This window comes from Bombina bombina, chromosome 6, assembly GCF_027579735.1.
Source record: "Bombina bombina isolate aBomBom1 chromosome 6, aBomBom1.pri, whole genome shotgun sequence".
In the NCBI taxonomy this organism is placed as follows: Eukaryota; Metazoa; Chordata; class Amphibia; order Anura; family Bombinatoridae; genus Bombina; species Bombina bombina.
The window spans coordinates 705,504,165-705,529,900 of NC_069504.1; the positions used below are offsets into that span (position 1 = coordinate 705,504,165).

General features: G+C 38.8%; 2 protein-coding genes across 2 annotated transcripts in view; one reads left to right on the forward strand and one right to left on the reverse strand.

The window, feature by feature from the left end:
* Positions 1 to 16,603: 16,603 nt before the first annotated feature.
* SWSAP1 (SWIM-type zinc finger 7 associated protein 1) lies at positions 16,604 to 20,564 on the forward strand. Its single transcript, XM_053717853.1, has 2 exons — positions 16,604 to 17,050; positions 19,549 to 20,564. The coding sequence occupies exons 1-2, from the start codon at positions 16,646 to 16,648 to the stop codon at positions 19,981 to 19,983; spliced, it is 840 nt and encodes a 279-aa protein (XP_053573828.1). The 5' UTR covers positions 16,604 to 16,645; the 3' UTR covers positions 19,984 to 20,564.
* Positions 20,542 to 25,736, reverse strand: part of EPOR (erythropoietin receptor) — a 59,813-nt gene continuing 54,618 nt past the window's right edge. The window contains exon 8 of the mRNA XM_053717852.1: positions 20,542 to 25,697. Within this exon, the coding sequence (XP_053573827.1) occupies positions 25,053 to 25,697 (645 nt within the window). The 3' untranslated portion in view covers positions 20,542 to 25,052. The remainder of the gene's footprint in view (positions 25,698 to 25,736) is intronic.

Here is a 25,736-nt window from a genome sequence, read left to right on the forward strand (position 1 = left end):
ACTGGCAAATGCTAACATCCCTGTTAGCGAATCTACAATACGTAAAACACTAAACAAGAATGGATTTCAAGGGAGAATACCACAGAGGAAGACACTGCTGTCCAAACAAAACATTGCTGCACGTTTACAGTTTGCACAAGAGCACTTGAATGTTCCACAGCAGTACTGGCAAAATATTCTGTGGACAGATCAAACCAAAGTTGAGTTGTTTGGAAGAAACACACAACACTATGTGTGGCGAAAAAGAGGCACAGCACACCAACATCAAAACCTCATCCCAACTGTGAAGTATGGTGGTGGGGGCATCATGGTTTGGGGCTGCTTTGCTGTGTCAGGGCCTGAACGGATTGCTATCATCGAAGGAAAAATGAATTCCCAAGTTTATCAAGACATTTTGCAGGAGAACTTAAGGCCATCTGTCTAGCAGCTGAAGCTCAACAGAAGATAGGTGTTGCAACAGGACAATGACCCAAAGCATAGAAGTAAATCAACAACAGAATGGCTTAAACAGAAGAAAATACGCCTTCTGAAGTGGCCCAGTCAGAGTCCTGAAATCAACCCGATTGAGATGCTGTGGCATGACCTCAAGAAAGCGATTCACACCAGACATCCCAAGAATATTGCTGAACTGAAACAGTTCTGTAAAGAGGAATGGTCAAGAATTACTCCTGACCGTTGTGCACGTCTGATCTGCAACTACAGGAAACGTTTGGTTGAAGTTATTGCTGCCGAAGGAGGTTCAACCAGTTATTAAATCCAAGGGTTCACATACTTTTTCCACCTGCACTGTGAATGTTTACATGGTGTGTTCAATAAAAACATGGCAACATTTCATTCTTTGTGTGTTATTAGTTTAAGCAGACTGTGATTGTCTATTGTTGTGACTTAGATGATGTTCAGATCACATTTTATGACCAATTTGTGCAGAAATCCATATCATTCCAAAGGGTTCACATACTTTTTCTTGCAACTGTGTATATATATATATATATATATATATATATATATATATATATATATACAAAACACGGAAGGGGACTGCACTCCTAGACCAGACCAGGTACAAATCCCATGACCCTGGAACATGCTCAGCCCTAGGTGCTCAGTGGCACCCAGACAGGTCTGGGTGCAAGAACCATAGGGGAAATTACAAAACAAATTAATACTACACACAGAGAAAACCCTGCACTCACTAGCAAGCTCTCAGCTAAGATTAAAAGCAAAAATGGAAAGGTTAACTTGTTAACAGTTTGTTTGGATTGAGAGCTTGCATTGTGTGGCTGTTTTAGGGTCCCAGGTTTTTGGAAAGGACCTTGACGTGGTACCTGGGCTTGTCCGATTTGGCCAGATGCGGTAACTAACCTTTCCATTTTTGCTTTTAATCTTAGCTAAGAGCGTGTTAGTGAGTGCAGGGTTTTCTCTGTGTGTTATATATATATACACACACATACATACATGTGTATGTATGTATGTATGGATGTATATATAAATGAAGAAGAAATGAAGGATTCCAGGCGTCCAAAAGGTGATGTAAAATATCCAAGCTTTAATCAAAATTTGCCAAGGTTAAAACCCTGATTTACAGAGTATCCAGATAAAAACAACAAACACAGCCTAACATGTTTCGGCCAGTCTGGCCGTAATCATAGACATATCCCTCCTTCTTAGAGGGTGTGCTTTTATAGGGCAACACTCCGCCCCCTTTAAAACAATAGATTTAAATTTACCATTACACTACTAATGAAGAATTTCTGAATTACTTATAATATACTATATATAGATTGTTTTACAAAAGTAAAACAAATAATGAATTACTCAATATAGCTACTTATACAATTACTAATAAATGCTCTGCATATATTCTCAACTGATACTCTACAGATACTCTATGTGTAGTTTGTAGTATTTGTATTCTAGTATGTACTATTGATGTACTCACTGGAACAACACATCCCATTTTTCTGAATGTACTCTAGTTAGAGAAAGGGCTTAATGATTTGTATCCCACTAGAATGAGTTTAACATATAGATGTAACACACTTACGCCTAGATTTAGAGTTTTGCGGCCAAAGAGGTGCGTTAGCTACGCGTGCTTTTTTTCTCCCGTACCTTTTAAATACCGCTGGTATTTAGAGTTCACAGAATGGCTGCGTTTTCAGTGCGTTAGGCTCCAAAAAGGGAGCATAGAGCATAATTTAACGCCACTGCAACTCTCGATACCAGCGGTGTTTACGGACACGGCCAGCTTCAAAAACGTGCTTGTGCACGATTCCCCCATAGAAAACAATGGGGCTGTTTGAGCTGAAAAAAACCTAACACCTGCAAAAAAGCCGCGTTCAGCTCCTAACGCAGCCCCATTGTTTTCTATGGGGAAACACTTCCTACGTCTGCACCTAACACCCTAACATGTACCCCGAGTCTACACACCCCTAACCTTAAACTTATTAACCTCTAATCTGCCGCCCCCGCTATCGCTGACACCTGCATATTTTTTTTAACCCCTAATCTGCCGCTCCATAAACCGCCGCTACTTACATTATCCCTATGTACCCCTAATCTGCTGCCCCTAACACCGCCGACCCCTATATTATATTAATTAATCCCTAATCTGCCCCCCTCAACGTCGCCTCCACCTGCCTACACTTATTAACCCCTAATCTGCCGAGCGGACCGCACCGCTACTATAATAAAGTTATTAACCTCACTCCCGCCTCAATAACCCTATAATAAATAGTATTAACCCCTAATCTGCCCTCCCTAACATCGCCGACACCTATCTTCAATTATTAACCCCTAATCTGCCGAACGAATCTCGCAGCTACTGTAATAAATGGATTAACCCCTAAAGCTAAGTCTAACCCTAACAACCCCCTAAGTTAAATATAATTTAAATCTAACGAAATAAATTAACTCTTATTAAATAAATTATTCCTATTTAAAGCTAAATACTTACCTGTAAAATAAACCCTAATATAGCAACAATATAAATTATAATTATATTATAGCTATTTTAGGATTTATATTTATTTTACAGGTAACTTTGTATTTATTTTAACCAGGTACAATAGCTATTAAATAGTTAAGAACTATTTAATAGCTAAAATAGTTAAAATAATTACAAAATTACCTGTAAAATAAATCCTTACCTAAGTTACAATTAAACCTAACACTACACGATCAATAAATTAATTAAATAAAATACCTACAATTATCTACAATTAAACCTAACACTACACTATCAATAAATTAATTAAATACAATATCTACAAATAAATACAATGAAATAAACTAACTAAAGTACAAAAAATAAAAAAGAACTAAGTTACAAAAAATATTTTTTTTTTTACAAACATTAGAAAAATATTACAACAATTTTAAACTAATTACACCTACTCTAAGCCCCCTAATAAAATAACAAAGCCCCCCAAAATAAAAAAATGCCCTACCCTATTCTAAATTAAAAAAGTTCAAAGCTCTTTTACCTTACCAGCCCTGAACAGGGCCCTTTGCGGGGCATGCCCCAAAGAATTCAGCTCTTTTGCCTGTAAAAAAAAACACATACAATACCCCCCCCCCAACATTACAACCCACCACCCACATACCCCTAATCTAACCCAAACCCCCCTTAAATAAACCTAACACTAAGCCCCTGAAAATCTTCCTACCTTATCTTCACCATACCAGGTTCACCGATCCGTCCTCGGAAGTCTTGATCCATGCCTCGGAAGTGTTGATCCAAGCCCAAGCGGGGGGCTGAAGAGTGACGTCCATCCTCGGTCTGAAGTCTGGATCCAAGCGGCGGCTGAAGAACTCCATCATCGGGCTGAAGTCGGAAGTCCATCATTGGGATGAAGTCTTCTATCAAGCCGCATCTTCAATCTTCTTTCTTCTGGAGTGGAGCGGAGCCATCTTCTTTCCAACCGACGCGGATCCAACCTCTTCAACCGACGCCTACTCGCCGAATGACGGTTCCTTTAAATGACGTCATCCAAGATTTATGGATCCAGTAGATTTCCTGTCTCTCAAGTATTTTGTTTACTACCACCTCTTTGTGGTGTACGTACTGCTTCAATCACATTCCACTTGAATGTGTCAACATTCTTATTGTGTATCTCAATGAAATGTCTTGAGAGTGCCGAACAATGTATGTCGTTAGAAATGTACCCTAGATGTTCCTTAATCTTTGTATGTATGTCCCTAGTGGTTAATCCAACATACTGTTGTTTATGCTCTGAGCATTCAGCCGAATAAATTACGAATGTAGAAGAACATTTTACACAACCTCTAGTAGTAAATGTTTCATTTGTTACATAGGATCTAAAATCATCTCCTTGTTTCAAATAGACACATGACTTACAGCAAGATTTACCACATTTATAAGTACCCACAACTTCAACCATGAGTTGCGGGTACATAGGTCAGGAAGCATGCTTGATGAAAGCATATTGCCAATTGTCAAATTTCTAGAATATATGAAGTTGCAACCATTTTCCACTACATGCTTCAAAGTATCATCTCCATACAATATGGGCATGTATTTTTTTAATAATGTTGCAAATTTAAGACCCTTGCTTTCCGGTCTCTGTTTACCCTTACCAAGCATTTGCTCCCTGTCCAAAGATGCCACTTCTTTTGATAGTTTTTCAACCATATTCTTATTATAGCCTCTCTCTCCAAAGCATACCATCAAATCTCTAGATTCCCTAGCAAAATCTGAGTCTAGGCTACAATTTCTTCTAGCTCTAAGGAGTTGCCCCTTCACGATACCTTTGTAAACATGTTGTGGATGGTTACTATGTGCATTTAAGAGGCAATTACCTGCAATTGGTTTACGGTGCAATGAGGTATTAACTTTTTTAGTTGCTTCATCAAAGGTCAACAGAAGGTTCAGAAACACAATCTCTGTCGAATGACAATTATGGGTGAATTCAATACCTTCATCATTTGTATTAAGGTATTCTACAAAATATTGGTTTTTCACTTCATCCCCATGCCAAATAAACAAAAGATCGTCAATGAACCTTCTGTGAAAACAGAAGTGGTCAATGAAGGGGTTCTCATCCGCAAAGACGTAGAACAGCTCCCACCAACCCATGAACAGGTTGGTGTATGAGGGCGCAAATTTGGCCCCAATAGCTGTTCCACGCCTTTGCAGAAAGAAAACTCCCTCAAACATAAAATAATTATGGCTCAAGAGGAACTCAACCACTTTAATAAAATAACATTTGAAAACCTCACTCAAGTCTGTGTCTTTGTCAAAAAAAGAATTGAATTGCTTCAAGCCCCTTATCATGTGAAATTGCTGAATATAGGGAGACCACATCTACAGTCAACCATTTATAATTAGGTAGCCAATAAACTGTCTCCATTAGTCTTAATACATGTGTGGTGTCCCTAATGTAGCTAGGTAACTTTTTCACAAGGGGTTGTAAATTGGTTTCTAGCCATTCAGATGTTGGCTCAAGAAGTGAGCCAATCCCTGCAACAAACGGACGGCCCTTCACATTTTCTAGGCCCTTATGTACCTTTGGGAGGTGATGGAAAATAGGCAAAACTGGGTCTTTAACATTCAGTCCCATAGCTGTTTTCTTATTCAAAATGCCTTTAACACAGATAGCCCTCAGTTTACGCCGGGGTTAGGTTCCAGAAGGAATGGTTGTAAATCGAAACCGTTGTAAATTGAAACCCAGTTTATAATGTAAGTCAATGGGAAGTGAGGGAGATAGGTTCCAAACCCCTCTCAAAATTGTCATAAATAACACCTAATACATTATTTTTAAAGCTTTGAAATGAAGACTTTAAATGATAAACAGCATTATAAACCTAATAAAATAATCACACAACACAGAATATATAATTAAACTAAGTTAAATGAACAAAAACTTTTGCTAAACAGCATTATAAACCTAATAAAATAATCACTCAACTCAGACTTCACTTGCATTTTTCTGCAAACAGTTCTTTCTATGCATTCCAATCTGGACTGATTTATAGACAGGAAGATCTTGTTCCTTTGAAATCTGCTCGATAGCTCAGGTCTGGTTAAACTGATAAATTTCAGCTTGCTTGGCTTTGCTGCAACACAAGCGGACAGCTCCACCTACTGGATATTTTAATAAATGCACTGCTTCTCAATGCTTTTCACTAGCAGTCACATGACTGGGAAAAAAGGTTGTTATTCTGAAACGGTGTAAATTGAACCGTTGTAAAACGAGGGCCACCTGTATATATATATATATATATATAGACATACACATACAAAAAGGGACACATATGAAAAATACATATGTCAGGGCTGTTTTAAGAAATGTTTTGTATAAGAACCCTGACATATGTATTTTTCATATGTGTCCCTTCTTAAAGTGCCAATATGGTCAGCCTACACATACCTCCCCTTGCATTTTACATTTGTGAGACTATCATTTTACTAGATCTATCTGTAACTTCTAATAACATTGTTAAAGATACATGAAACCCAAAATGTTTCTTTCATTATTCAGACAGAGCCTTTCCAATGTACTTCTATTATATATGTTTTGCTCTCTTGGTATTCTTTGTTAAAAGCCATATCTAGGTAGGCTCAGGAGCAGCACTTAAACTGCTGGGAGCTAGCTGCTGATTGTTGGCTGCACATATATGCCCTTTTTCATTGGCTCACCCAATGTGTTCAGCTAGCTCCCAGCAGAGGATTGCAGCCTCTTCAACAAAGGATACCAAGAGAATGAAGCAAATTTGATCATTGAAGTCATTTGGAAAGATGTTTAAAATTGTAAGCACTATCTGAATCATGTAATCACTTTCTTAATTGCTGAAATACATATTATGTATACTTATCCTTTTAAATCTGTCTCATGTATCAATATCAATGATAAAAGGTAACTAGTTGAATTGATAAGGCGTATTATAGAAAATATGACTGTTTCAATCTAATTTAACCCTTTTGCAGCTCCTGTGCGCCTAGGCGAATACAAATTGAGTAGAACTTTACAGTCGAATGTTCCCTATTTTAAGTGCATTTTTAAATGATAAATATGGGGATTAATTTGCGTGTGTACTTTTAGGCACAAATATGGGAGAACATCAATGATAAACCTTGCTATTTGTGTTAAAGTCTTACATTACACCTATGGAACTAATGTGGTGCTCTTAGAATTGACAGAATATCTTGCCTTTAACACGGAAGGTACAGCATAGCATATCCACACTTAATTAAAGTGATGGTAAAGTTAAAGTGAATGTACATTTAGATGATAAAGTGAGGGGCACTTTAATTCATCCAAATTTACATTTCACTCGTGTTGTGAAGAAAAAGGAAAAAGAGCTCCCAGCAGCTAAAGATCCAATAATAATAACTTTGGCAATGTTGTAAACTTAGATTCAACACTATGCACAGCACTATTTAAAAATCAAGTCGAGAGGCGGAGCCTGGTGCAGCACAGGAATGGAAGCATAGTGGGAGAGCTCCGTGCAGAAAACCAGATAAAGTGGCTAAGAAAGTGATGTAAGTGGCAGGAGAGCGGGCAAAAGACAGAGCAAAGGCAAGAGACGCTATCAACAGTGATTTTGGGAGAACCGCAGCTCCTAGGATGTCAAAAAACTCATAACGGAGGTTAGAGCAGAAGCGTCTCAGACGCCATTGTTATAACCCACGTGGCACTGACTTTACTACAGCTAGCGGAGAGCGCATCTAGCTTGAATGGGGTGAGCTGCAAAGGAGCCGGAGGGGACAATACAAGGTATCGCTTCTCTGTGAAAGGTGGAGGTGGCAAAGAGAAAGCGGAGGAGAAGGAAGGACAAGCAACGGCAGCACCTAAGCAACGGAAGCAACAGGTACACATGGAGGCCCGATTATGATCGGTAACTGAGCTGGGGGTTGCGGTGGCACAAGATGCAGAGAATCTAAGGGGAAGAGACTATTGAGAGAGGTCTGAACATAAAATTCAAACGGTCCGGTAATATAGAATGACACAGCCCATAAAGGCCTATAACATATTAAGAGATCCCCAGACTGCACAGAGCTTATTGACACAGAGGGAGAGACTTTTTGTTTTGCCTAGACACCAAGCTAGGTCCCTTTGATTCTTTTATACCCCCTCTGGACCTTGGAAGTTTATTATGAATTGAAAGGATCGCTAAGGCAATAAAATGTTAAAGAAGAATCTATAAAGAGAATATGGCTATAAATGTATAATAGAGACTTTATGGGGGGTCATACTGCCTGCAATACACAGCTGGTCTTTTGAGGCCTTCTCATGCTCCCTTGTTGATAAAAAAAACACTGGATATAGCTAAGAAGATATTTTAGTGACACTTTGGTCTTTTGAAAAAATACGTTACTGTGAAGGAGGCAGGTGAAAACCATACTCAATCGCTGGTTAAATAAAACGCAACCCAGACACCCTATCTATTTACAGACATACTGTTACCCTGATCACTATTACACTGCACTCCCTACTTTACAGGGTGACAAAAGCATATCAAGATGGCTGCGAGGAAGGGCTCTAAGGCACCTCTACAAAATAAACAGTCTGCAGCTACTCTTTTTTTCAAGCCTGCGAAGGGAGAAAAGTTATCTGATACTCAAATGCAAGAATCAGATGAAGAGAGGGAGGAGACGGAGGGAAACAGGGATGGAGGGGAAGACTCCAGGCCCTTAACTAAAGCTGATCTGGATCATCTAGTCTCCAAGCAGGATATTAACAGTAACTTTGAGAGACTGCTAGAAAAAATGGAATCCTTGCAAAACTCTGTAACTAACAGTATATCAGAATTAAAGCAAGAGATAGTTGATCTAGGGTCAAGAGTAAATTCCTTAGAGGAAAGCGGTGATACTATGGTAGAAGATCTAAATGCAGTAACAGATAAAGTCACTTCTCAACAATCTGAAATAGAAGAAATATACGATAAACTAGAGGATCTAGAGAATCGTAGCCGAAGATCTAATCTCAGACTAAAGGGAATACCGGAAACAATAGGCCCTAAAGAGTTAAATGCTTATTTGTCAAACCTCTTTCGGAGCATTACTGGCTCAGGAGGGGACGAGAGTTTCCAAATGGAAAGGGCGCATAGGGCACTTCGGCCCAAACCTAAGGGGGACGAGCCACCCAGAGATGTTATTATCAAGATGGTACGCTTCCAAGAACGGGAGGAGATACTTGCAGCAGCCAGAAAGAATCCCACTTTTAAATATCAGGGGAACATCATCCAGTTTTTCCAGGATTTATGCCTAAGGACTTTACAAAGAAGAGGCTCCCTTAGACCGCTTACATCCCTGTTGAGGAAAAATCAAGTGCCATACAGATGGGGCTTCCCTTTTGCTCTACACATAACCTGGGAAAACAGGACATTTTCTATTAGGGATCCTCAGGAGATCCTAGAAACATGTCGTAGATTGAAGCTAGATCCCACGGCCGACCTTCAGCAGGAAACAACCTCTGACCATTCAACTCAGGGAGGAAAGCCTCGTCAGAAACAATGGTCCAAGATTCCGGAAAAGAAGCGAAAGACCTAAACACAATGGACCCTGCAGAAGGTTCAATTGTCTGAAGAGACAGCTCTTTATTTTTGTATTTTTGACCCTGGTACCCCCTCCTCTGGGATCACAACTCAGCTGATACAGAGGAACTTGCCTGGACTTAGTGGGACCTGTAAGATCATATACCAAGGGTCAGATAAGTATGATCACAATGAGCAAATGTTTTGATTTCTAGGTATTGCTTGTGACTGGATTTTGGGAATTGGAAGGGGGTGGAGGGTTATCAGTCATTATGTGCCTTATACAGAAGACCACCTATGCAATCGGGACAATTATGTTTGGTAATATGGACATTTCTTAATGTTGTGTGCAACTTTTCCCCCTGACAGGTTTCAAGCTGAGACAAGTCACCACAAGATTTGTTATTTGTCACTCTTTGAAATATGTTTTCTAACCAGAAATGCCATTGCAATTGCCATGTTTTGTTCTCTTTCTCTTTTAATTCTTGCCTATTCTCAAGATATTTACTGAGCCATAATGTTGAAGTGATGTTGTAATCTGCACTCAGGTATAATATGTGTTGGTTCCCGGATGGGAATGACATAGTTTATGTTGTTATGTTTGAATTTTTATGTTATTTAATTTTTATTCTTTTTTGGTTAAACCAGGTGATTCCTAAAAGGTTTGAAGGAAGGAATTTGAGGAAGTATTGTAACATGAGGTTAACTCAGGTATTAAAGAATAATGGTAGAAAAGGGGTCCTTTGGGACTCAGACAGATTTGATGAGACAAATTACATAGGGAGGATGGGGAGGGAGGCGAAAAAGATTACTGATGGCACATAATATAAAACTAATCTCTCATAATGTCAGAGGACTAAACACAGATACTAAAAGACGCACAGCCATGACACAATATCTGAAGTCTAATGCAAACATTATATTTCTTCAGGAAACGCACTTTCTGTCCCAGACGATCCCAAAATATTGGACTCAAAGGTTTTCACAACATTTCCACTCAACGACAGACTCAAAAAAAAGGGGGGTGACGATTCTACTACATAACTCTTTGGACTTTATACTGGATAGTGAAATTAGAGATACTGAAGGTAGGTTTGTGATAGTGAGAGGCACTATTCAGAACACTAAAGTCACTCTTTGCAATGTGTATGCACCCAATGAGACACAGAATGCCTTCTTTGAAACAATTTCGCAACATCTCACCCAGTGGTCACAGGATAGAATAATCTTGGGAGGAGATTTCAATGTCACTATGACCTCTTTCTCGGAGGGGGACACTAAGGGGCTATCGAGTAAACAACACCGTCACAATGCAATAGTTAAGTCAATTAGGGAGTCGATGGGAGCACATAATCTTATAGACTCATGGGAGGCGGTGGGCAATTCCAAACATGAATACACATACTACTCACCGGCACACAATTCTTACTCCACCTTAGATTATATTTTCGTGAGTCAAATACTGACCCCTAATCTGATTACATCAAGTACGCAGTCATGCGTGTGGTCTGACCATTCACTAGTAATTTTAGAGTTAACAGGGATTTTAAATTTCTCAAGACCAAGATCATGGACGTATAACCCAACGCTCCTTAAAAACCCAGCAATTTTGGAGAGAATAAAGATAGCACTAGGAGAATATTGGCAAGTAAATACGGGGACTACAAGTAACCCAATAATGATTTGGGCCGCTCACAAACCGGTGTTGAGGGGATTACTTATTAAAGAGAAATCGATGGTGGTGAGACACTCAACACATTTAGTGAACACACTTCAGAGAGAGGTAGAGACACTGGAACGGGAACATAGACGAACCCTTTCCTCGGAAGTATATAGATCTCTTCAGACTAAACGTAAAGAATTGGCCACAATCTTAAACGAGAATTCTGTCCGTGCTGCACTGCGGCTGAAGGCACACTACTATGTGTATGCAAACAAGCCAGATAAATATCTGGCATATAAATTAAGGGAGAGAACCAAACTCTTTGCAATACCTTCTTTACACACACGGGGGGGGACTCCCACTTCCAATCCCCAAGAGATAGCCGAAACCTTTGCTCAATATTATGAGAATCTCTACGATGGGAAGAAGGTGGCTGGGGGGGATCTAGATCGGCAGACAAACAACCTCCTGGGACAGGCTAGATTACCACAGATTCAAGACTCGGATCTGGCCATTTTAAATGCAGAGATTACGGCTATGGAAATACTGACAGTAATTAGGGACCTCAAAACGGGAAAAGCGCTAGGACCAGACGGACTAACAGGGGAATATTATAAATTATTTAGAAGAGAGCTGCTACCCCATATGTTGACCTTCTGTAATGGTATACTAGCGGGGAGGGAACTACCTCGGGATATGTTAAGAGCCAAGATAGTGGTGATACCTAAAATAGGGAAAAACCCAAAATACTGCCAAAATTACAGGCCCATTTCCCTGATTAACACAGATCTCAAAATCTTCACAAAAATTATAGCTAACAGACTTAAAGCAATTCTACCAGCATTAATCCACAAAGACCAAGTGGGGTTCATTAAAGATAGGGAAGCCCCGGACAATGTGAGGAGAATTCTAACTCTAGTAGATTACCTAAAGCAGACTAAGACTCCATCACTACTTTTATCACTTGACGCGGAAAAGGCGTTTGATAGGGTAGACTGGGCCTTTATGTTTAAAGTATTAGAAAACATGGGTTTTAAGGGAGCATTTATAAAGGCACTTACAACCATTTACTCAAGACCGACGGCAGTGGTGGGAGCAGCAGGGTATATTTCAAGACCCATTGATATTTTAAACGGAACCCGCCAAGGGTGCCCACTCTCGCCACTCCTGTTTGCCATCAGTATAGAACCACTTGCAGCGCTTATTAGGCATTCGATGGACATATCAGGGGTGAGGGTGTCCAATGACGAATATAAATTGACACTATTTGCAGATGACGTTTTACTGACATTGACCAAGCCTCTGATCTCTCTACCTAATTTATATGACATTTTGGGAAAATTTTCAGACATTTCGGGCTATAAGATTAACCTAGATAAATGCGAAGCCTTACCCATTTGTCTTCCATCACATACCCAAAAGTCAATTGAGCTAAACTTTAATCTCACATGGGCAAAAACCCACATTACCTATTTGGGAGTCAAGATTAATAGTGCATTCTTTGAATTGTATAGAATGAATTATGTCCCTATTTATAAAGCCATTAGGAGAGACCTAAACAATTGGAAAAAGGGGAGATTTTCGTGGTATGGGAGACTTTCGGCTATTAAAATGAATGTCCTACCCAGGATTTTGTACCTTTTCAGAGCTCTGCCGGTTGGGGTCCCCCTGGCCGATTTAAATGCCCTACAAACTGATTTATTTCGATTTCTAAGGGGGGATGGGAAAGCGAGAATAGCGGCACAATTGTTAAAACAGCATAGACAGATAGGGGGAGTGGGAGTCCCGAACCTAGTGGATTACTATCATGCCTCCAGGCTGGCACAATCTGTCATCATGGAGAAAAACTTTCAGGGGGTTCTCTGGCCAAAAATTGAAGCAGATATTGAAGGCAGCGACAATCCGGCAGATATATTATGGGATCCCTTATGGAATACCAAAAAACTTGCATATAGGTCACTGGTAACATATGAATCTTTACACATCTGGCATAAGATAACCAAACAGATGGACTTATTTAACCCTCACTCTCTATTGACACCTTTAAAACTTTTACTGCCAGTCGAACTTAGAAAAGCAGTGGGAAAATGGGAAAATAAGGGCCTCTATAGGGTCGCAGATTTTTTAGATGGGGAACTAATATCTACCTTTAATCAGATCAGAGATAAGATCCAACCACACACATTGAACTGGTTTCTCTACTTACAAATTTCATCAGCAATCTCAAAACACATGACTGACAGACTTAAGCAACCCTTGACTTCTATGGAAAAGATATGCAGCACACAAGCCAGAGGGAAACACGTGATTTCTCAGATATACTTGATATTGCAAAGAAAGAAGGCCAACCTTAAGACTCCTTTAATGGAGAGGTGGGAAAGAGAGGTAGAGGAGGTGAAAGAACAGAAGATATGGGAAAAGATCCTGTCAGAAGCAGGGAAAGGCATGCTTAGTGCAGATATGAAGGAAAACTGTTTGAAGGTGGCCTTTCGTTGGTATCTTACACCAGAAAGGACGGCTCACATTCAATCTGTAAATAGTGCTTTCTGCTATAGGGGATGTGGGATGAGAGGGACGTACAGACATATGTGGTGGGACTGTCCAAAGGTCCGACCATTATGGGATAGGCTCTCGAGGCTGCTCAGTGACACATTAGATGAAAACATTGAACTAACGATAACTCAGGCAATTTTACATGAGAGGGTGGGCTTGCTGAATTCAGCGATCAACACTTTTATTAGGACTCTTTGTACTTGCTTACGCATCTGTATAGCCAGACATTGGAAGGTGGGAGCACCGAGATGGACAGAAGTTTTAGATAAAATAAAAGATATATATACAATGTCAGAATTAGCAGCTTGGGCGCAAGGGAACACTGAGCAGTTTCAAAAAATATGGTTCTACTGGATTCTGAAAGGTTGCACTCGACCACACACCACTCAGGACAGAGATGAATGAGAGTAATCAAGACAGTAGGGGAGATAAGATATTTGTAGAGGAAATTCGAAGTTAGGGGACAGACCGGGCCTGGAGATACCTGACTTGCCTGACTGAGGTTGTAATATGTAGACAGTAATTTTTCTTTTTCTTCAACAGAAATATTATTTGAGAGATCTCTAGGGAGCATGGAATCACCTGGTGGGAGGGAAGGATGGGAGGTAGGGGGAGTTAAGTTTGTTATTTTTAATGTATTGTTATTATCTGCTCATGTTAAGGGGAAGATGACTCTACTCAAAGTTGACCAGGTGTGAGGTGAAAGTAATACTTGATATATGTGCAGAGAAAACACAAGGTGGTAGGCGGGACTTACGTGTATACAACGAGTCATCTTCACCCGGTACTAATGCTTTGTATTTTGTGTTTCAAAATTCAATAAAAAACATTTCAACTAAAAATCAAGTCATTTATTTGTAATTGTTAAAAGTCCTCTCGTGTTGTGAAAATACCTTTTAATCTTGACAGCCGCTGCATCGCTTCCCCTGCAAAGCCTCTTCCCGGGTCTAAAATGAGGAATCCAGCTTCCTCCAATCAGGGCGTTGAATCAGACACTGATTCCCCTGGGGGGGGAGCCATAATTGGAGGATGACTGATCCGTCATTTCTGACGTATGAAGAGGCTTGCGACGACCGTGGGAATCGCTGGAACGGCTGTCAAGATTAAAAGGTAAGTATTTTCACAACACAAGTGAAATGTAAATTCTGATGAATTAAAGTGCCCCTGTTTTTAATCGGATTTAAAAAAAAGTCAGTATATCATCTAAATTTACATTCACTTTAAAATGAAGGTCAATTTCGATGAATTAGTGCCCGGTTTTTAATAATCCTATTTAAAACAAGGGCACTTTAATTCATCAAAACTGACATTTCACTTGTTTTCTTCAAAAACTTACCTTTTAATCCTGACAGCCACTCCAGCGATTCCCCCGGTCGTCGGAAGCCACTTCATATGTCAGAAATGACGAATCCAGCTTCCTCCAATCACAGCTTCCCCCCTCCGGGGGAATCATAGCTTGAGGCAACACTGCGATTTATCATTTTTGGACCCGCGATGCCGGCTTACGACGGGCGTAAGAAGCGCTGCAGCGGCTGTCAGGATTAAAAGGTAAGTTTTTTTAAGAAAACGAATGAAATGTCAATTTTGATTAATTAAAGTGCCCTTATTTTTAATAGGATTATTAAAAAACGAGCACTAATTCATCAAAATTGACCTTCACTTCAAACGATAATATTAACCATATTTGTCATAAAAAAGAAAATGATGGGCACTTTCATTCATCGAAATCATTGGAAACGCTAAATTATATAATAATCTTTATGTTGTTACACATTGCCCTGTTCCTCTGCCCGTAACGCAGTCTATGTCTGTGTTCAATGACTAATCATGCTGTAGCCAATCGTATCGCTCCCCCTTTAGCGTAAAAACCAGGGGCGTTATTATTAACATGCTGGAAACCAAAGGGGGCGCGATGCAATTGCATAGACTATACGTTATGGGCGCAAGGGCGGAGGAATGGCGCAATGTATAACAACATATAAAGGGTAATTATTTATATAATTTAACATTTACAATGATATGATTTTGATGAATAATAGTGCCCATCATTTGCTTTTTTTATTACAAATATGGTCAATATTATCATTTAACTTTACCATCAATTTTAAAAAAAAATTGAAAGCATTTAAGCGATCTGGACAATTTAGTTTAAGTGGTTTAAATTGTTTTATCCTTCAGTGTGTGATTTCAGAGCACTGAGCAGTAGTATGTAGGCAATCTGGTCATATCATAATCTATTTCCATTATGTCCTGATATTGACCCAGTTCACTGTGTACTGAAGCATGTGCATGGCATGCTATTTCTGATTTATTGCACGTGCACTGGATTGTTCAACTCAAACATGCTGTATTTTTTAAAAAAATATTGGGAAACATTGTCTACAAGTCTATTAGTTGCATAAACCGAAAATAAAGTGGGCAATATATTACAATTTAATTAGGAGGTATTTACCTGATTGCATTATTTATTAAATGCTATTTTTTTCTAAAATACAGAGAGAGAAAAAATACAATTTAAACAAAACCAACCCTTACATTACTATCCGACACATTATATACTGCACATACACAATAAAATAAGACCCAGCAAACCACGAGTCACAACTTCCGCGTTCCAAGCCTCCTTATGAAAACGCTACGTTTCTGCACTCTCCCTCTAGTGTAGTTTGTAGCACAATTTGAAACGTGAAAGGAAAGGAACGTGTTTACGTTTCCTGATTGTCAAACAGTAATTAGCCTGCAAGACAAGGTAAACACAGAGTAAAGAGATAGCCATTAAAAAGCAGCGAGCGACAATGACGAAACCATTTCACTTAGCCAATAGGAATACAAGGAAGAGACAGAGCGGATTCACTAGCCAGTTAAACTACGTGGGCGTGGCTTGGAGTCCTGAGTAAGGCAAGAGAATATCATGCTTTTGCATATGGTTCTCACATGGCTCAAGTCTTGTTAAGGGTCTTCCAGGAGCTGAAATCTTCGTTGGAGCCCAGTGATGTAACAAGCACCGTGCAGGTGGCACATTCTGAATTGGTTGTATCTAAAGAACCCCAGTCTGGAGCTGTCTCATTGACGAGTTGTCCTCAAGAGCCTGACAGGGGTTGTCATATAACCCATAGTTTAATGAAGCCCCCTTGTATATCTTCCTTGGAAACTGCTGCCTCACATAAGCCCTCTCTGCTGCTCATTGGTCCACCTGGTTCAGGGAAGAGCGGACTCTTGTTTTTGGCTGCAGTACAAGCAGCAGAGGATGGAGAGGGGCCAGTTATCTTCTTGTCTAAGGACCCTGTGAAGAGGCTCCCTGGTGGAGGAAGGGCTACACGGGACCCGCTGATTCTGAAGGTGTCTGGTTTGCGAGTTGACTGGTCAAGTGGAGTAGTGCTGATATAACTATAACTTAAATCTTACTTAGCCCATATTCTTGATAAGTTACTTAATTATTAAAGGGACAGTCAAGTTTAAAGTAAACTTTCATGATTCAGATAGAGAATGCAATTTTAAACAACTTTCCAATTAACTTTTATCACCAATATTGCTTTGTTCCCTTTGTATTCTTAGTTGAATGCTAAACCGAGGTAGGCTTATATGCTAATTTCTTAGACTTTGAAGGCTGCCTCTTATCTAAATGCATTTTGACAGTTTTTCACCACTAGAGGTTGTTAGTTCATGTGTGTCATATATATAACACTGAGCTAACGCAAGTGGAGTTAATTAGGAGTCAGTACTGATTGGTTAAAATGCATGTCTAGCAAAATAACTGAAATAAGGGGGCAGTTTGAAGAGGCTTAGATACAAGGTAATCACAGAGGTGAACAGTGTATTATTTTAACTGTGTTGGTTATGCAAAACTCGGGAATGGGTAATTAAGGGATTATCTTTTTAAACAACTATTCTGATGTTGACTGTCCCTTTAATGCATGGCATGAAGACATTTATGAGGGATGTACTAAAAGGAATGACAAGGGTGAATGACAAAATGGAATGCCCATACATTCACCCTTGTCATTCCTTTTAGTACATCCCCATTTATGAATATGCCTATGTGTGAGCTCACTCTGTTTTGGAGATCCTACCCTAATATTGATGTTAAACCAGTTACGGCATCAAAAGTAGTATGTTACACTATTGAGAAATGTAATGTTATCACTATCAACAATGCACATCTATGTAAATACTGAAAAGGGGGAACGCATAGATAAAGCATTGCTCAGGAGCAGTAGAGAATTGTTGGTCCAGATCAGAAACTTATGCTTACCCAATCAGTAGCACTAGTCACACAGCCCAATTGTACAAATATCTGGTGATTGGCTCAGCAGCAGTTTCCACTCGGAACCAGCAGTTCTCTGCAGCTCCCAAGCAGTACTTTATTTGTTTAGTAGGTAAATGCATTCGGCAGTTACATTTTCTAAACGAATGCAGAATATAAACATTCTTCTCTTTTCTGAGCCACATTTATTCTTTTGACAGTGCTACACACAAAGATCTGGATTTGCTATCCCCCATATTCAGTATTTGTTTAGAAAACAAAAATTGCAGAGTGCACGTGTCTAGTGTTTAGATAGCAAATTTAAGCAATTTACTTCTATTATCAACATTACTGTCTCTTTAAAGTCAAAGTTATGCTCCTGGTGCTTTTTTGTGACGACTAATGAGAATACAACCAATAAGCCAGTTAAAGGCAGCATACTTGTGTATCACCCAGTCACTGGTTACATCGTAATCTAAAGAAGCTGAGAGACAAGACATGTACCTAGTTTACTTATTGGTTGATTAGGTAATTGTGTAAGTGGTCACTGATACAAGGAATTGTGATTTATTTAATTGGCCATTGAATGTAGTTTCATTGTGCCATAAATCATTTTCCATGTATTTAGGAAGCTAATGCTAAAGCAATTTAAGGGACTGTTGACACTAAATACATTTCATGCACCTCCCTCTAATTATGGGGTTCCATCATCCTTAAACCTAGGTATCTGAAGGAGAGATTCTGCACATTGTGGCACCACAAATAGAGGGAGGCAGAAACTATCCTTAGGGGTCGCTTTATCAAAGGCTTTTGCCAGCCTTTGAGCCCCTTTGACTGCAGGTTCTCAGAAGAGAACCTGCACGCCGTATTTAACAAGCAATGGTCATTAGACCGCTGCTTTCCTAACCTTTCGTCACCTCTAAAGTGGCGAAATTCAATCTCCATGGACCGGGGAGATTGACAGCTCCTGCCCGCGCATGATTGGCTATGCGTAGGCAGGGGGCGGGATTGCACGTGAGCGCAAAATAGTGCTCGTGTGCAATGCTGAATTCCACCAGGGGAATTTAGCCCGCCAGAGGCAAGCTGTGGCAGACAGGGGCGCGTATGTGCGCCCCTGCCTGCCTCAGCTTGATAAATCGCCCCTTAATATTATGCTTATAAAATGTATTTAGTATTAAATGTCCTTTTTAATAATACATATTCTTTTGCTCTTACAAGCTGATTACACTAAGATGATGTAATTAAGGAGGTGATGTAATTTACTTCTGTTAGCTAGCTCCCAATTTGTGACTGCACATATGTGCCTCTTGTCAGCAGCTCACCATATGTGTTCAGCTATCTCCCAGTAGTGTATTGCTGCTCCTTCCACAAAGAATTCCAAGAGAATGAAGCAAATTTGGCGGTAGAAGTAAATTGGAAAGTTGTTTAGAATTGTATGCTCTATCTGAATAATGAAATATTATTTTTATGTTTCATGTCCCTTTTTATTGAACTTTGAGTGAGTGGTAGATATAATAAAGGTAATACAGTTATTGTTATATACTGTAGTTTTTGTTTGGTGCAATATCTAACATATTTTTCTCTTTCATTGCAGCAAATTCGTTTTCTGTATCCCTCCTCACTTAAAGAACTCCTCCTCCTCCTCTCATCCCTTCACATTACATGTCCTTCTTCTTCGCTCATCTTGCTGGATGGATTGGAGCGGTACCTTCAGTCCAGTTGTGGCCCCTCTGACGGGGCTCTCCTTTCTGCTTTACTCCTAGACTGTGCATCACACTTCAACTGTGGCATTATTGTATCTGCTGTACCTCATTCTGAAGGCTCAGAGGGGGCATTCTCAGCTGTAGAGAGGTATTTCCCAACCCAGTGCAGGCTGTGTCCTGAAGAGTCAACAGAAATACCTGAAACATTATTTAGAGTCCACTTCCTGCCCTATATCTCACATTGGATTTTACATACAGAGCTGGATGGGACTTTAAGAATTAGCTCATTATCTCCCAATGACCAGAAAGCAGAGACAAGCACGTAACCTGACAGAATCAGACTGCTTACTTACCTTATGGGTTCATATACTGTTCCAAGAATTGCATTTAAATTGTCTTGTGTGGACTAGGCATCTGTTATTGCCATACAATATTAATAATTAAAGTAGTTATTACATTACTGACCCTAGCTTACTATGTGTTTAAGCTTTTAATCCCTGCAAAGTTGTTAAACATATAGAGACTTTTCCACTTGGAAGCCACAAGCACTTAACCTTTGCTGACTGGGGGCTACTTGCAGCTGACCCTCCTGATGTGAAGTTTAAACTTTATCTGTGTGTTTAACCACTTTCTGTGGGTTAAACAAAGTAAGCTAAGTTTTATTCGATGATCACTTAGGCAATTACAGAGACACTGAAGCTGTATATTAATATCTTATTTCAAAGGCAACAATGTTTATTCAAATTGCAGGTTGTATGTTATGGGTTGCAAAAATGGATGTATTTAGTGTGAGAGGTATATCTTTTCCTGCTCCCTACGATGGGGATATTACATTATATTCTCTTTGTTAAGTCTAAAGATGTAGAGAGAGAAAAAGCCCAAAATAATAAAAATATATTTTATTGAAGCACAATGTATAAAAACACATTTTTTTTCCCCAAATGTTTCACAATAAGTTTTAGGTTTAAAATATAGATATACAGATAGCAAAAAGCATGTTGATGAAACAAAGCTATAGATAGACTGATTTAGAAAATCAATAGTTAAATGTGAGATATTTTATAGTTTAAACGATAACACAGAGTTAGCTAATTCTTTATTTTAATAAAATGACAACGCTGCTAGGCTTTGCATGATCTGAGAACTAAGCTCCCATATCATGCTGCAAATTCATATTTACAACTGACAAAGTTGCACAAAAGCAATGCAGAGCGATGAGCAGTAACTTTATATGGCTCTTGTAATTGTTGTTATTTAGATGGTGTGACACAAAATTTATATAGGACCAGATCACATTCCAGTTTATTAAAGGGACAGTAAACACCTTGTAATTACAAGACGCATATATTGTGTTGGTATAGAACAGTGATGGCTATCCATGACACCCCAGATGTTTTGAAACTTCATTTCCCATTATGCTTAGGCACTGCAGTCTAGTTGAGCATCATGGGAAATGTAGTTTTGAAACATCCCAGGTTAACCATCACTGGTACAGAATAACTTATCACCCAAGTCTTAATGGTTTTTTTTTAACAAATATACATTTTACTGCAATTATATTTCAATAACTAAACTCCACAGTCCAAAGACAACAAGTCTACAAACAGTAGCGAACCTACTTAAAGGGACAGTTCACCTAAAAAATGTCTCCCCTTTAAATTATTCCCAATGATCCTTTTAACCTGCTAGAGTGTATTAAATTGGTTACAAGTAGCTCCTTTACTCCTATTTCAGCATATGAAATAGCTGATTTAGCCTGTGGTATCGCCATGTACACTGAACAAATTAATACTGGAGTATAGGCTATTGAATAGCCTAAGTATACACAGCCAGCAGAAGAGATTACACTCTTAGTGGGATGCAGGATAGTTAAGTAATAAAATGATAATTTTCCATTGTTCTCTCTATGTATTGAGCTTTGGTGTTCCAGACAAATAAAAGATAAGGAAGCAAGTCTGTTTACACAAACTTAGAACATAATGAGATCTGATATCACCTTTACGTTAAACCCATTGTAATAGGCTGTGGTTTCAAAGCACAAAATCAGCTACTTTATATACACAAATAAGCATGAAAATGCAATTTCTCAAATATTTTATACTCTGCAGTTGGTATAACAAGTTATTTAAAATACATTAATGGATAAACAATTTTACAGTGTACTGTCCCTTTAACAGAGGGCCCTGCTGCTAAAATATTTTTGGGCCTCTCAAGAGTAACTCAGTACACAATAATAATATACATTCTTCTCCGTATAATGATTTTTAGTATTGTGTATCTTTACACTGATGAGTATGCTGTGCAGTATAATGATGAGTATCAGTACACAGATAATTACCACATAGGCACATTCCTATGTATAGACTGGCTGCTATGGCCCCCCCAGCACTTAGGCCCAGGTGCCGCTGCACCAATGGTAGTTCCGCCCATGAGTATAAAATGCATTGTGTTGCAGTTGTTATGAAGTTAAAGCCAATTAGGGTCAGGTATGTTAATAAAGGATACAGTCCTTGTGCTAACCCTTAACGGGGAACGTTTTCTCTTTAAAGGGACATTATACACTCATTTTTTATCTGCATAAATGTTTTGTAGATGATCTATTTATATAGCCCATAAAGTTTTTTTTTTAAATAAATGCATAGTTTTATTTATTTTTAAATAACATTGCTCTGATTTTCAGACTCCTAACCAAGCCCCAAAGTTTTATGTGAATACTGTCAGCTACCTTCTCCAGCTTGCTCCTGTTTGTGTAAAGGGTCTTTTCATATGCAAAAGAAGGGGGAGGGGGGTGTCTTATTTCCCACTTGCACTGGGCTTTCCAGCTACCTTTTCAACAGAGCTAAACTGACAGCTTCTAAGTAAGTTTTTAAACAGTTTTATACTGGATTTTTATATCAGTATCTGTGCATCTTATTCTTTATAGTAGTGTCTATTACATGCAGTTATATGAAAATGAGTGTATACTGTCCCTTTAAGATTGTCCTTCCTCCAGATTGACCTCAAAGAAATGGAGAATTGACAGTGAAGTTCTGTTAACAACAGGGAATAACGCAGGAAAGAATGTTGCACTCTGTGGAGCTTTAACTAAGCTCCTAGTATATGCACATGGGTACCCCCTGTAACTTCAAACAGGAATCAAACAAAAGGATCCGGTTAAAAATACTTATTAAAACATGTCCTACATTTTAATGATTTTTAGAAAATCTTTTTTTAACCAGATCCTTCATTTATTTCCTGCTTAAAGTTACAGTGGTGGATGTAACATGCACATATACTAGGAGCTTTGTTATAGCTCTGTAAAGTGCGAGTAACGTTCTTTCATGTGTTATACCCTGTTGATGACAGAACTTCACTATCAATTCATGATTTCTTTGAGGTAATTCTGGAGGAAGAACAGTTTTGAAGAGAAAACTTTATTCCCTATTGAAGGTTAACGACACTAAGACTATATTGCTAATTAACACATTTGTGCACATTGTGTTTTCACTTTTGTTGTTGGTTTATTTAGATTATAGTAATTCACTGTTTAATTGATTGCACTAGTTTCTGTTTAGGGACAGATATGTAGCAGAGTTAAACTTGAGCGGTCAGCAGGGTGCTTTTAATAGCTAAATTACATGAAAAGGGGCAAAATAAATAATAGCAAAATTCTTATTTTACACCTAACTAAACATTTTATATAGAAATACCAAGGTGTATACTGTACCTTTTTAATACCTGGTAGTTACAACAAAAATCTTTTTTAAAGTCGGTGAAGATTTTTCTTGTTGAAACCATTTAAAGTGACAGATGTCAAAATTAAATTTCCTCAATTCAGAATGTGTTAAATAAAAAAAATCAAAATAGCTTCTTTTATTACATTTACTTCCTCTCTTTTAGTATTTTTTTTTTTGCACTATTGTTTTCAAAGAACTATGTGTTTACCGCTGCATAAGATTTTTAGTTAGTCTGTTCTAACGCAGCAGTGTATTACTGGGAGCTAGCTGAACATATCTGAAAATATATTTTATATATGAGAAGAGACATATATGCATATAGCCACCAATCACCTACATCTTCCAGTAATGCATTGGTGTTCCTGAGCCTACTTAGGTATTCTATTCAACAAAGGATACCAAGAGTACAAAGCAAATTTGATGAAAGACGTGAATTGGAAAGTTGTTTAAAATTAGATGCTATATCTAAACCATCAAATGTTTTTTTTAATTTTGAGTTAATTATTAGAGTTTAGTTCTTGACTTCAATAAACCTTAAAGTGATTGTAAAGTTTAATAAATAAGTGCCCGGTATCTAAAAATAATCTCATTAAACTTTACAAAGACCCTCCGCCTGCAGCGCCTGCTTTTATTAGCAGATCGATGACGATCCGGCTTCCTCCAATTGTTGCGTGCCCTACAAGCTGGACACCAAAGGGAGGCACACACTGATTGGAGGAAGTCAGATTCGCCATCAATCTGCTAAAGCAGGAGATGTGGGCGGAGCATCGGCATTATGTTTAGCCATAACGCAAAGCTAAGTATTTAAAAAAATAAGCGTCTGTGTAAAGTTTCATAAATGAAATGTTTTTAAGAGTATTTTTAGATACCGGGCATTTATTCATTAAACTTTACAATCACTTTAAAGTTAAAAGCTGGTATGTGATCTAGCCCTTAGATGTAAACCAAAGCTACTAACTAACCAAAGCTGCAAAATAACTCTACAATATTATGGTAACGACATACATTTTTACATATGTTTGCTAGATTACAGTTTGTATAGTTGCCTTTAACCAGAAGTTCTGACATAAAAAAAAAAAAATACCACATTTAATATTCATAAATATACACACTTATGTACATGGCAGTTTGCAGCTTGTGCAGTATAAAAATGTTCTTTTATGTACAACCCAAATATCTCAAAACTTCACATATATTTAGAGTTCAATCTGAAGATCTAGTTTCCAAATGTTCATGCATTTCACATCCGTCTTGTAGACAAAGAATTAAAACTGATTTAACAGTAAGAAAATGAATCAATTAATTCTGTCCTCCTTCAACTCATGATTTTCAAAGTGGAATGTCATATCAAAAAAATATAACCAGCCACCAAATTTCCTCAGAATGGGACCTTTTATTTTTGTTGCAAAATGGGTCCAAGGAACACAGTGAAAATACTTTTCACTGTGTTCTTTGGACCCATTTTCGGACAAAAACAAAGGAAATGTGGTGACTGTTATACTCTTTTGATGTGATATTGAGACGTGGCAACTCAATACTGCATCAATCTATACATGATGTACTGGTATTAACCATTCCTTCCCACCGTTCCTTGTTGTCTACTGCTCTCTTTGACTTTCTGACAGTCAGTTGTCCTGTCTTTGTTTGTGGTGTATTTGTTTTCTTTACCCATCACCTTGTCAGCAATGTGAGTATATTGGTTGTGAAGGATGGGTACAAGGGCTGTTTTGGTAATTATGGGAAGTTGGGAGAATTTGTTTTTTAGAGTCAGACATTAGGCAGTAGCTGTAATTCAGAGGGATTCGAGGGAGAATGGGGCGTGGTTTTGTGGAAAGAAGTCCATCGCAGGTTTCCACAACAGTGTACTCAAAGCTGGAGGCTAAACTGTGCCTTCCTTCATCTGAACTCAAGGATTCATCTCTTAAAATTCTTATCCGCATTGGCTCGCTCACTGAGGACCCTTCAAAATCATTTTGAGCTGTTAGGATCTCCTCAAGGCTGGCCTCTGTCCCTGAACCCTCCACACAGGTAAATCCTTCTTGCATGGGTTCCACCATTGGAGCCTTTTCCCACCTAGAATCCTCTGAACAATTTATAGTCCTTGGTACATCATTTCTTGGAAACTCAGCCCATGCTGGGAAGTGGGGAATGAGATTCTTATCTAGAGCCACATAGTTATCCTTTAAAGCCAGTTGAGTAGGAGAGCAAGGCAACGTAGGGGTAGGCAAGATTTCAGACATGATTTCAAGAGAAGCAGAGGGATCCTCTTGCATGAGGTGCCTGGATACCCATACTAGGTAGGAGTCAGCCTGGCCAAGCCACAGCTACAGAAAAAGAGAAAGGGTAAGTTGAGTGGTCGGACC